The sequence below is a fragment of the Haliotis rufescens genome, unplaced genomic scaffold (genome assembly GCF_023055435.1).
Source record: "Haliotis rufescens isolate VD_foot unplaced genomic scaffold, xgHalRufe1.0.p SCAF_144, whole genome shotgun sequence".
NCBI classification, from domain to species: Eukaryota; Metazoa; Mollusca; class Gastropoda; order Lepetellida; family Haliotidae; genus Haliotis; species Haliotis rufescens.
The window spans coordinates 156994-171146 of NW_025963829.1; the positions used below are offsets into that span (position 1 = coordinate 156994).

General features: G+C 40.6%; 2 protein-coding genes across 3 annotated transcripts; one reads left to right on the forward strand and one right to left on the reverse strand.

The window, feature by feature from the left end:
• The first annotated feature begins 1547 nt into the window (after positions 1 to 1547).
• LOC124145174 lies at positions 1548 to 6383 on the forward strand. 2 transcript variants are annotated; one of them, XM_048395785.1, is made up of 3 exons: positions 1548 to 1857; positions 4072 to 4207; positions 6136 to 6383. In XM_048395785.1, the coding sequence occupies exons 1-3, from the start codon at positions 1738 to 1740 to the stop codon at positions 6222 to 6224; spliced, it is 345 nt and encodes a 114-aa protein (XP_048251742.1). In that variant the 5' UTR covers positions 1548 to 1737; the 3' UTR covers positions 6225 to 6383. The 2 variants fall into 2 exon arrangements, with proteins under 2 accessions (XP_048251742.1, XP_046370817.2); XM_046514861.2 differs by having other exon boundaries at positions 1827 to 1983.
• Positions 6384 to 6988: 605 nt separating this feature from the next.
• Positions 6989 to 13868, reverse strand: LOC124145175. The gene is made up of 4 exons (XM_046514862.2): positions 13846 to 13868; positions 9927 to 10050; positions 8957 to 9073; positions 6989 to 7202 (listed from the first exon to the last, which is right to left on the reverse strand). Exons 2-4 carry the CDS (start codon positions 10039 to 10041, stop codon positions 7132 to 7134), a joined length of 303 nt encoding a protein of 100 aa, XP_046370818.2. The 5' UTR covers positions 10042 to 10050; positions 13846 to 13868; the 3' UTR covers positions 6989 to 7131.
• Positions 13869 to 14153: the final 285 nt, after the last annotated feature.

Below are 14153 nucleotides of genomic sequence, written 5' to 3' on the forward strand. Positions count from 1 at the left end.
GTTGGCCCCGGGTACATTGACCCTGGCATGTGCGTATTCGTCTCAAGTACACATCCAGGATGCCATCCCTACACACACACACCATCGTTCCTCGATGTAGGACATGGAGATAGGTTCTTCCAGCTCCACAGATCCCATCCTAAATCATAGCTGTCATGTTCGGCTTCGCGGGAATCCTGAAATCTTTCTCCATGTCTCCGTCACACTAGTTGATGTTACGTGTATAATTTTTTTATTAAAACGTAAAATGTGTTAACGTTTGGAGACATATTTTCCGGTGGAACAGGACATGCTTACCATTTTCTTGAACACCTGGTGTCATCAAGGACTTTCAGTGATCCATTCATATAATTTCAAAATTTATTTTGCCTTTTACGCCCAATGGAATAAATTTTTCGGCGGATAATCGAGATTAATTATTCTCTGGCTTTTGACAGACACTCTACTCAATTTAGTTTGACGGAGAAAGGACATCTATGCGCTATGGTATATTTCGTGTGGTGATGGGAATCTGGTGAATCAGTCATAAAATCGCAATCGCCTCGATCCGCCACTGGAGAGCCCTCAGTGTCACAGTTACAGCATGTTGGTCTGTAACTTATTGATCCTGAACATAAATCATCGAGCATTGACGCATGGTGACACATGTTCAAACAGGTCCAAATTCGAGAATGGGTTTCCGACATACACAGCAAAAAAGTGTAGGGTTCCGTTTTCTGGAAACCTTCCGAATACCTTTAAAAGAAGTCAAAATTTGTGTGTGTGTGTGTGTGTGTGTGTGTGTGTGTGTGTGTGTGTGTGTGTGTGTGTGTGTGTGTGTGTGTGTGTGTGTGTGTGTGTGTGTGTGTGTGCAATTTGTTCAATTAAGTGTGAAACACATAAAAAAATATCTGAAAATTACCAATATAATTGAAGGTTGCTGAAGGTATCTGGAAGGTTTCAGGAAAACGGAAACCTACACTTTTTTTGCTTTGATGCACTCAACATCCATCTGGACTCCTGCATCAGCACCACCATTATAGATGCCCCGGGCCTTTCCGGGGTATCATCAACATCAACACTCCACGTGCCCTTCAAAGAAACTTGCATACACTACGTTCCGCCATGTTGAAGTATTGACGATGACTGTTCACATGCTAGCCCCTCACATATGTTTATGAATGTATTCTTGTATTCTTTGCAGCCAGGATATGCGAACACCCGGTGTCATTACTGATTTTCAGTGATCCATTCACGAAGTGTTTACCCATATTTTAGTCGACACAAGTAAAGGTGTAAAAGTTAACTTGAACTGGTCGATGCACATACAGGTATATAAGCTGACTCTAACTAGTCGATACACATGCACTTGTATAAGTTGACTCTGATTGGTGGATACACGTACAGGTGTATATGTTGCCTTGAACTGGTCGATACACATACATGTGTATAAGTTGCATGCATAAGGAGCCTTTGCGCCGTGATATTGCCGGAATATTGCTAAAAGCGGCGTAAACAATACTCACTCATAATTATATGTTTTAGATTTTAATGTTTGAAATGTTAGGTTAGGAGGAGTGATGGCTAGACATCATGTTATGGTGATATTTTATCGATGATAGAGTTCAATACTTTTTCGATCGCATGACAGCTACAATCTGAAACTGTGTTGAGTATCACATTTCCCCCTCTGATTTTGCTATATGGGAAATGATGCATGGTTCTTCTATTTAGAGCTGTCACCTGTGGAGTTGACAAATGGTGGTCATCTCGCTTGCTGTGATATTGTCCCGAACTGCTGTACATGGTCCCGTCTGTCGCACATCTGTGACAAATATTAAAGAGAATGTTAGGGTCGCTACGCATTGGGACCCAAAGGTAAGAGTTCACAGAGCAGTAAATCACCTCTCCACACCCACCATGATATACTTACACAGGCATGGGAGAATACAGATAGTTCTATACGTTCACCTGCTTCGGTTCACCTACAGATCTCCAGGAAAGGTAAACTGACAAATAGTTCATTCGTTTAAGCATCTGGGATAGATTCAGCGTAACGACATGACTATCGTGCGTATTCAAAGTACATTCGCTCGGCATTAAGGGGCTAAAACAAGGACTGGTCGGATCGGAGTCAGTATACTGTGTCTGATTGGGGTATTCGTGTTAAACCGCGGCATGGTATCTCTGTGGGCTTGCTCTATAAAAGTACAATACTAGTACAAGCAGCACACACACACGTGCATGCACGTCGCTATATAAGTACAATAATCTTGGACGCGACGTTAAACCCAATTTCACCTCACCTGATGTACTGGGGATCTTTTCTGAACTTGAATCCCGCAGGTTGTTCCTGCATGTAAAGGATGCTTGTCACAACTGTATCTTATCGATCGTTGTGATGACTGTCACTACACTTATTAGTTATGGACTGAGGGTTGTCATGACTTATCATCTATACTGTGGTAATGACTCCCACGGTCATAGCATCTATCCCGCTCAGATGACTGCATAGGTCGTGTCATCCATATCATACTGATGACTGTCTTCTATATCCTGATATTTATGTTACTCTGTATGTGGCTTTAATATAGCTGACTCAGTCGGCAGTATTCAAGCCATACAGTCGTATTGTAGCTCAAGGGAATAAAGCAACAAAACCATTTTCATAATCATAAGAAATATACATTGTCGTTTGTACGATTCCGACTTTATCATGAGCATGTGTAATAAAACCAAGTGTTCGCGAAAGGTGAAGGTATCCTGACCCCCCCCCCCCCCCCCCCAACCCGGTGGTACCCGTCACAAATACATGCAAAGGCAAGTCAATTGGTCACCTGAAAAAAACATATGGTACAAGTCAAAATAGGGACTTGCATCGGACATCACCTTTGTCACTGATGCTTCAAATTTGGAAATGTCCTCCACATGTCAACCGCCGAACTTTTTTAAAGCTTTACTGAGGCCTTGAATGTTGTAACCTTGATCAAACTTCTGAGCAAGAGTTTACGACGCTCTTTGAAATCTTCGTAGAAAGAGCATGTTCGATTGTATCTCAAAACTTGTGAAATGTAAACACCAAATGCTGGAGCTTCTGGAATATTGCTCGTCGTGAAGCGAAAGTTGACTGTTGGACAGCTGAAGTCACACCTCTTGTCATACAGTCTTGTAGAGAGTGTTTTGCCACTCTGAATCCTAATGCATAGATCTAAACATGAAACAGATGCGGCGGCCTCACTGGTCTCTTTTTTCTAGTTCAGGTGGGTAAATCAGTGAAAGGGAATTAGCTATTTGATTGTTATTGAACGACATCAGATCATCGATATACCTGAAGTTTAAGTTAAACGTCTTGGCCAAATTATCTTGTTTTGACTTTGCCAATCCGAGAAGAAATTCCGATTCATATGCATAAAGAAACAGATCCGCACGAAGGAGAGCACTCTTGGTACCAATGAGGATGTCTACATTTTGCCTGGATGTCTTACCCCACATTTTACACACAGATCTTATCAGTGAGGAAGTCCAGCATTTCACGCATCGTTTTCTCAGTGAACTTTCATTTTTCACAAATTGTCTTCAACCTCTGAATATAGATACGTAACTGTATCTGTGATCACCACGTTTTGTAACAAAAGCCCCATGGATCAATAATGAAGTTTTCCTTAAGTTTGTCATGTGGGATAGTGGTGTACTAAGTTGAAAAATCAAATGTTTTGACAGAATGGAAATTGGTTCTTTTCTGAGATTGTCAAATACTTTCTGTGAATATAAAGAAGGTCCTTCCTTGGTTGTATTAAGGATTATGGTTTGTTTTTGAGACAGGGATTTGCTGGACCCATGTATCTCTCTCTGTGCGGATTTTTATGGTGCTTTGGCGTCAAGTAAAAACTTGACAGTACTGATTTATGGTTTTGGCAGATTCCTTCCTCAGTTAACATACTGGCCTTACAGATGGCATTATTTGATGTGTCATTTATACACACGATCTGGCTGGGAGCAGCTTCATTAAACTATGGAAAATCATTGGATAATCCATGAATACCAATAGAAGCATTGATTGTTGGTGTTTTAATACATGTATTGGTTTCACAGTTGCCGAACATGAAGCTACTGTTGGTCACCCTCCTGCTGCTGTGTCTGATTGCTGCAGATGTTGGTAGCATGCGGCGCCACCAGTGGCGTAGCTATGTTAAATCTGTGATTGCAGCAGGAATTATTGGGAAAAAAGGTACTCATCGCCTCTTAGCATTGAAAGTATTCATTGTCGTCCGATTCCAAATTATCCCTTAACAAATGCATGTCTTCAAATACAGGACCCGATTGTATCAAATGTTCATTGACCAATGTGTACGTTAAAGCCTACTGCTTTATTAAACCTCAAATTGTTTCATAAGTTAATGTCATTGCAAAGGGTTGCACAGAGTGGTAATTAAATTAGCATTAACTGATGCTACTTTAAGTGTTGTTACATCTACATTGACTTGCCATGAAATAAGAATTTTCCCTGTATCTTTTAGCAAACAAGTGAAGTGAAATGGGGTTTAACGTCGCACTTAAGATTAATGCACTTAATGCATGCATGTGTGTGTGTGTGTGTGTGTGTGTGTGTGTGTGTGTGTGTGTGTGTGTGTGTGTGTGTGTGTGTGTGTGTGTGTGTGTGTGTGTGTGTGTGTGTGTGTGTGTGTGTGTGTGTGTGTGTGTGTGTCCGCTTGTACTAGTCAGGACTGGTGTCGATTATATAGTGCAAGCCCTCTGAGATTCCATGCCGCAGTTTAACATGAATACCCACTCAGACACAGTATACTGACTCCGAGCCTATCAGTCCTTGTTTAAGCCCCTTAATGCCGAGCGCGTGGAACCTCACTGTGCCAGGCAGGGTAACAACAAGTACCATCGTATGGCGTATGACGAGGCCGGGGATCGAACACCCGACCTTCCGTTCTCCGGGCGGACGCTCTAGCACTAGACCACGGAGTCGGTCTTCAACACACACGGACTTTCTGTTTCCTTCCATTTTCCAAATAGCAACCGGCACAGACAATGGTAGGCGTGAAATTAGTTTGAGAATTCAGAAATAACATTGATAAAATATTATATGACATATGATAATATATAGCAGTTATAATAAAACAGAAGAAATATGCAATTTAGGCCATTGTTGGGAGTTGATGCTTCTTTATGCTGTAATCTCTTATCAGCGAAAAAGTAGCTTAACTATCACTTAACATTACGAGTACATACGACAACTTATATAATTATTGATTGCCTCGTTAGCAAGTTATCGGGCAACTTGATCTCTTCTTGAGTTCTTGTATTATGAGTGAGTGAGTAGCGTTTGACACTGCTTGTAATTGCGTTAAAAAACTCGTTTATCCGGACGGTACCGTTTCCTGTATGTGAAATCGTCAAGAATAACAGCTTTTAGGAGTAAAGGATCATGGGTCCGGATCAACGTTTCTCGGATTATAAGACACTCCCGTTACGAGCGCCTGTCCATAGTAGCGTGATTCGAACAAACGAGTTTTCACTGTATGTAACTTTAGCCAGTGTTCCGGACGTGTTCTTTTTTTTTTACGTAAGTTAATAAACATTAAGTTGTGTTTTAAAAACGTTTGTAAATTAATTGTGGTAATATGTGAGTGAGTGAGTGAGTGAGTGAGTGCGTGCGTGCGTGAGTGAGTGAGTGAGTGAGTGAGTGAGTGAGTGAGTGAGTGAGTGAGTGAGTGAGTGAGTGAGTGAGTGAGTGTGATTTCACGCCTCTTTTGGCAATATTGCAGCACTATCACGGCGGGGGACACCAGAAACGGGATTCGCATATTGTACCCATGTGGAGAGTCGAACCCGGGTCGAACACTTTGAACACTAGGCCCCTGTCATATAAGAGATAAACATGTTATGATTTCAATTCAGAGTTACGTTAACTGCAGATAGTATTGCGCTTAACAAAACACTTGATACACACACTGGCACGTCCGGTATCAACTTTATATGTTATCGAAGCTATCCTAACGGTCGATATTCACCCTGATCGTATGTTGCGGTATCAGAGCAGTTTACCAGTAGAACTGATTGAATAGCTTCCAGAAAATACTTTAAGATCATTAGAATTCTAAATGTTAATATGACAATTTCTAACAGTAGTTCGATCATTTACAGATGCAGGGCAAGAGATCGCACCATTCTCTTACAGCAACCGAGACACTGACCAATTGCAAATTGAGGAATCCCTTGGTGATGGTTTTTAGGATGAACCTGCAGATATATTCCACCTGGCTCCGCTACAAACACCCTATACGCTATGTATACATGTGTTTATCTACATATCAGTTCGCTTGATACACGTTTGGCACCTGCTTCTGTACTTTACCTGAAAACATGTCAATAACAGTAAATAAGTCACAATGCACGGCTTGTTTTTTTTTCTGTGGTGTTCATTGCTAGATACACATACAGTTACATGTACATACACACACACATGCACACACATACGCACACACATACAGTTACACACACCTCACATACATACGCACACGCATACACACATAGAAACATACACATACAGTTACATGTACATACACACACATGCACACACATACGCACACACATACACTTACACACACCTCACATACATACGCACACACATACACACATAGAGACATTCACATACATTTATATGTACATACGCACACACATGCACACAGGTACACATACATACGCACACATGTACACATACGCAGAGGCACACACGTGCACGCGCGCACAAACATACACACACACAGTCATACACACACATACACACAGACACCCACAGACATACACACACACAGACATACACACACACACAGACATACGCACACACACACATACACACACACACACCTGGACGCGACGTTAAACTCCATTTCACCTCACCTCACCTCAAATTCACAGAGGTGATGTGGGTGTTTCAAGACTAATGTGCGTACAACGCTGAGGTTGCAATTGAGAACAGAGAACAGAGAACTGCATCTTTCAAACAATAAATGTTTATTGCCGTACTAAAGACCACGTATACTGATGACCAATTAATTATCACAATGAGATTCAAACCGGTCGATCAGAATTCGTTTTATAGATACGCATGGAATCCATCCAGGTACCAGGTACAGTTCCCTAATTAACAGGATCCTGCTGGACATCTTGGAGATAGCGTGCAAATTCCTTCACAGATACAGCCGACCTCCCTGAAACAAAGTACACATGCAATATATTGCAAACAGTATGACATAAAGCTAAGATTTTCTGATCAGCAACATGTTATTGTCTGATTTGACGTACCTGTACTCGGTCAGAACGATGACAATTGAATCCCAAACCCACAATGTATACTCTTTTATTGATCTCCTAATTTTCAATTATATTCTTAAAAAAACAAACGCAATACGGATATTTTTGGCCATAAAAGCAAAATTAGCGGACCAAGAGGTGCAAAATAAAGAGTTTTAATGTGTGATAGATTCAGTGACAAATTTCCCGCATCAAAATGATCACAACAAGGACATGCAAACCATTAGTCGGGAAACACGTACGATTCGGAAAAACGCACCCAGTGCATTAACAAAAGGGCCACGGAGCTGCACGTACTGCACGTGCAGCAGCACTATGAACGGTACTGAAGTGCAGGTTTTTTTTATTGCCTGGTATCTGCGTCAATCGAATAGTGACAGTTCAACAACATGCCAAGATTAACAGAAGTGCAAAGAAACAACGTCATAGGCCGTTTGCGGGCTGATCAGCTGTAGCCAGGGTTTTCAAAGTAGCGCCAGCACCATCACAAGGCTATTGGATCAGTTTAAACTGCATGGGTCAACACGTGATCGGCCAAGGTCGGGACGACCAAGCGTAACCACCCTCGCCCAAGATCGCTTCATCCGTCATCCTACGTGAAAGGACGACCACGGCAACCTCAACCGCATCCCAAATACCTGGACTGCGCAGAATCTCCGACCAGACCATACGAAACCGTTTAAGAGCAGCAGGTCTACGAGCAAGGGTATGGGTATCAACTGTGATGGAGAGATGTCTGGTTCAGCAGAGAATCAAGATTTCTCCTCCGTCGAAGGGATGGAAGAGCACGGGTCTACAGACGTCGGGGAGAACGTTGTGCCGGAACTGCGTACAGGAAGTGGACAGGTTTGGTGGGGGTAGCGTTATGATGTGGGGGGCCATCTCTCATCATGGAAGGACAGGTTTGGTCCACATCCTACGGCTCCACGATACATCAACGAAATTTTCCTACCATACGTCCTCCCAATTGCAGCCAACGGCAACGGTGTATTCCAGCAGGACACCGCTCGACCGCATACAACAGGGATCACAAGAGCCTGTCTACACAACAACAACGTTGATGTTCTCCCCTGGCCCTCCAGATCCCCGGATTTGAACCCAATAGAGCACCTGTGGGATGATAGACGGCTACGTCCCACAACAGTTTGGCTCAATACCTTCTACGGCTCCTCGTATAAACGTATTTTCCTACCTCACACAAATCTGGCTATGCGTTTCTGTTTTTTTAAGATTATATGTTCATGCTCCATAAGCTTTCGATGTCTTGATCCATTGAGAATTATGACAGTCTTTAAAAGTTTAGAATATTAATGTTGTCTTTTCATAACAACAAGTTAGACATATATATGATGTAAATAAAAGCAACAAAAAACATTTACAAAATAATATGTAATGTCCGCCTCAGCACAGTCGATTGTACGTTTACGACTATTTCATGATCATCTGTTTTTTTGGACAACTATCAAATAGTGATTATATCTGGGGTTCGCGAAAAGATAAGCATATCCTCACCCACCTATGGTACCCTTCACAAACACGCGCAAAGACAAGTCAAACACGCCTGTCAACTTATCCATTTTCTTTGCTCTAAAACCTAAAAGCCTCTAAACTGTTTGAATCCAATATATACTTACTAGTATTAACAACTTACCATCTACTTCTTTATCAGCCATCTTCATGAGGCTTTCAGCATCTCTGGTGCTCAGTTGTTTCTCGGCTTCTGCCTGATCAACATACCCGTCCTTGTTGAGGTCGAAGGCCTCAATATCTGTATAATGGTTATAAACCGTGTTTGTTACTGCTTTTTAAGATTCTAACACGCTAAATGTTACGCATAATGCTCAGTGACAATTTCATATTCATTGTTGGAATTGCATGCTTGTCATAAAGTTCATATATGTTAGTTCTTTCTTAATAAAAGGAAATCTGTGTGACTTAAAAGATTCTTCCTAACGGTAATTTTTTTATATTAATGTCTGTCAATATATCCTTATTCACGTTCAACACAACTTTGATTAAAGCTTCTTTGCTCAGTTTCTTTACAATGATATGTAAAGTTAAGGTTATATGTCAGTGTAATATTTCTTTAATTTAAAATATCAGAAGTCGTTACCTTAAATTAAATTAAATCAAATTCCTAGAGACTTGTTTGTTTTGTTTTAAAAAAAATCAAACAGTTAGTTAGTCCATATTTGATTTCTATTGTGTTTTCTTTGTAATAAGGTTTTAAAATGTAATATGGACATAGTAATGCAGAGTTAAGCCTTTCGGGGACATTTCAATTGTTTTACCCAGAGGTCCGGCAACAAATGCACCAATCAATGCATTGCTGCAACGTTTCGATACCTAGTTTTTGGTCCTGTAATGATAGGCCCCAAGTCTGTCAGTTTCATAACCATTTTCATGTGTTTAATCAAAGAATTTGTTTGTTTGTTTGTTTTCTGATACCGTCAGTCGTCTCTGGCGACAAGCACGGGTTCCTGAAGGCCAATTGTAACCCACGGGGTTTATCTCTTATGACTTCCATCCTTTTAATTATTCCTTCCGTTTCAGCGTTGGTCGCCAACACCCTCACTCATAATGGTACATCCTACCAATCTGACGATTCAAAGACAGTGTACCTCTTTTCCCAAGCAACGCACCGGCTGCTGCTGCAGCCACCCATTTCCAGCGGAATCTCCACCCAACAGAGGGTGCCGCCAGACACACAAGAACGAAGAGGAGGAACAGTTTCATGACGTCGCACTTATGAAAGAGAATAGGAAGTATCAATGTACAAACTGTACCCTTTTGATCATTATGAAGATGACTCACCTGCCATCAAACATGATCAACAAGAAATCTCGGCAAAAAGCAGAGTCGATTGTACGATTCCGAACAATGAGATCATGAACATGTGTTTATGAATCGCTATCACATAGTGACGATACCAGGTGCTCGCGAAAAACTGAGCGTAACCTGCCCCTTGCCACACCCCACAAACACATGCAAAGACATGTCAATAATTCACCTGACAAAACACAGTAACATAAGGTACAAGTGAACATAAGGAGTTGCATAGGACATATTTTTTGTAATGATGCGTCAACTATAGAATTGTGTCTACCATAAAACGGTTTGAAAGCTTTTCTGGGGCCTTGAATTGGATGTTGTAACCTTGATCACAACTTCTGACGCTCTTTGAAATGTTTGTGGACAGAGCATGCTCGATTGTACCTCAAAAGATGTGGAATATTGGCTGGAGTTGATACTAGTTTCGAAACTGGCGGTAGCCAAAACAGCTTCCCAACTTTGCCTTTGTGATTTTGATTTGGTATATTCTTATATAAGCCATTATTTTTACACATAGGAAATCTGTGATTATATCCTGATTCCTTCCCATTTGCAGAGTAACGTTAGCTCAAGTGAAGTGCTATTCACTAGTTATGATGTATGCGATCACTTCCCATGTGTAGCTACCATACAAGTAGATGTAAATGATAATGTAAAGCAAAAGGTTAAAGAAGCATATTTTGTTAAATGGGACAAAGCTTCCAATATTGAGATCTCTTCGCACAAGGCCTGTCTTGATACACTGCTAAACAATGCAGAGACTTGTTTATCGATAGTCTTTACCAGTAGGTAGTTTCAAGGCTCATCTGAAGCCTTACTGGAAACAGGATGGGCTACACCAAGACCATTATAACATGCGAGTTACAAGGCGGAGATGGTTATCCGAGGATGAACCAAGGGGGATAGTTTCCATTCTTATACATCATACAAGCAAGCTAAGCGAGAATTCCGACGTCGCCACAGACAGTCAAAGCAGGCCTATTCAGGAAAATTTTGTTTGGAATTAGAAAAAACTTGCGATACTGATGTGAATACGTTTTATAAATCAGTGAGAAAACTACGTAAGCAGAAGATCGGAGTTGAAAAACTTACGTATGATGACCGTAATGTAACAACCCCCACTGATCATGACATATGTCAGCTTTGTGGTAGGTACTATGCGGATCTAGCAAAACCATATTACTCCGACCATTTTGATCAAGACTTTAAAGATGGTATTGACTATGAAATTGAGAAATTAGCCTCCAGTAATGAATCTAACTCATGTGTTGATAATGTACTATAAGCTGAAATATCGGTTCAGGAAGTGACTAGATATGTACAGACATTTAGGAGGAACAAATCACCTGGCCCTGAAAATATTAATAATGAACATGTGATGTTTGGTGGTGATCTGCTGGTAGGGAAGTTAGCACAATTATTTAATGCTCTTCTTAAACTACAGTACACACCTGCAGCCTATAGACATGGGGTAATTATACCTATTTATAAGGGTTAAAAAGATAAATCAAACCCTGTCAATTATAGATTACGCTAACAACTTGCCTTTGTAAGCTTTTTGAGAAAATTCTACTAGAACGATTAGAAACGTTGACATCCCGAAATGCCTGTAATTTTTCCGATATGTTGCAGTTTGGCTTTAGGAAGGCGCACGGTGATGTTATGTCGCTCTTTACCCTCATCGAATGTGTACAAAGTTATGTTAACAGGGGATCATGTATCTACACAGCATTTCTAGAAAACGAGAAAGCTTTTGATCGAATATGGCACTCGGGTCTCTTTGTAAAACTCTATCATCTTGGTATTAGAGGTAAAATGTGATCTCTGTTACATCACTGTTATACTTCCATGTATGCGTGTGTTCAGTATAAGGGCGAACAATGTGATGCATTTGCTGTTAGACAAGGTATAGGTCAGGGTAGAGTTATCTCAGCTTGGCTTTTTCTTGTGTACATAAATGACCTCATAACTGAGCTTCGGCAGTTAGATACAGGAATATGTATATATAATGTTAGTTTACCATGCGTGGTACTTGCTGATGATACTACTCTCATCAGTTACAGCCCTAAAGGTCTGCAAACAGCCTTAGATACAGTTGTTAATTACGCATCCAAATGGCGATTAACTTATAATGCATCGAAAAGTAAAATTGTTGTGTTTCATAAAAAGAAGCAATTTTTGTGTTATCACCTTGGGGACAATGACATACCTATGTTTGATAATGTAAAATATGCGGGTGTTGTTCTACAAAGTAATCTTTCTTTCAAATTATATATTGAAGAGAGCTGCACAAAAGCAAGGCGTACTATTAATTCTCTCCTCTCTGTTGGTCTAAATAGTAGTGACTTACATCAGTAAGCAAGTATTGAGATATGGAAAAGAATGATCTTAAGAACAAGTTTTTATGTGAATTACTAGCTCCTCTGCATGGTAAAGATGTTAAACTAGCTGAAAGCACCCAGCGTTACTTTGCAAGGATTGTACAAGGTTTTGACAAACGTTCCCCCACTGATGCCACTATTGCTAATCTAGGACATTGGAGCACGGTTGGCTATACAGATAAATGTAAACTTCAGCTGCTGGGGCGTCTCTGCAACGACTCATGTGTCTCAATTTGTAAAACTGTTTTCTGCGCATCAACTTCACTCTATTACTTTCATAGCAATAATTTACATAGCTTATATATGTGGAGTGTTGTTTTCAACAGCCAAGAAATATAAGCTACTTCATCAAAGCATTTATTGTCTGTTTGTTTTGGACGTGAATTGGAAATTGATAGTTAAACTATAATCGACCATATTTGTATCTCGGTTGATCAGGAACATAAGAAGTAAATAAAAGTAAATACATCTATTAAGTTTGATTCTCCATTCTCTTTAAAGCACACACAGCTTGCATATATGATCTATTTATTATTGAGATTTAAACACTATTTAAAGTGAGTGAGTGAGTGAGTGAGTTGGGTTTAACGCCCATTTTAACAGTATTCCAGTCATATCACGGCGTGGCAGCTTAATGTGGGAGGAAAGCCCGAAGTGATGCAGGTCTCAGAAGTTTACCACTTCGGTGAAACCAACGAGCACGGGTATGGTGCTGACAAACCTAGAAACATAATCGGGGCGAACCGGGATTCGAACCCACAACCATAGGTTTCTGGCATGCCTAAGGGACGCAACTTTGCACAGCGAATCGCGGCGCCTTAGACGACTGGGCCACCCTTATACGACAGGGGCGGTGGTAGCCTAGTGTTTAAAGTGTTCGACCCGGGTTCGACTGTCCACATGGGCACAATGTGTGAAGCCCATTTCTGGTGTCCCCCGCAGTGATAGTACTTCAATATTGCTAAAAGAAGTGTGAAACCACACTCACTCACTCACTATACCTCACTCACTATACACTCACAGATATATACCTCAGACGGCAACGTTTGCATTAGCAACCAAGTTTTAATGACAGCAATATGTGTCATTCGACAAAAAACAACTAAATCGGTCGAAACGTAGATTGAGCTTACAGTACAGAAGAGTACAGCCCAATCTGTTTGAAGGAAATGATCTGATGTAACAACTCGAATCCTAACATTTCCCACAAACTTAAATTAAACCCTGTTACTTATATATCTATGAACACATAATGCCATTTAGAAAGTGGTCAAATATTTGTGATAGCACTTACTCGTACATGTATATGGCGAAAAATAATACTTATATCGTAGTTTTATCTTCTTGCAGTGATAGTTTATGCATATCTTGGCCGCCTTATATAGACAAATAGTGTCATCAAAACATGTCGCATATGGGCACCAACTAATTGAGAATTCACCATTTAAAACTTTCACACCAAAAACCTGTTCCTCCGTGACTGTGAAATCAATGGGTTTTATTTTCACAAAGTGCTTTTGCTTCCTGTTCGACACATGCCACGCATCAAAGCGTCATTTTCTAATGGGATGGACGTGCAACGTGCAAGAAAACAATTTGTGGGTCAATTTTTGAACACTTAAAAATGTCACACAT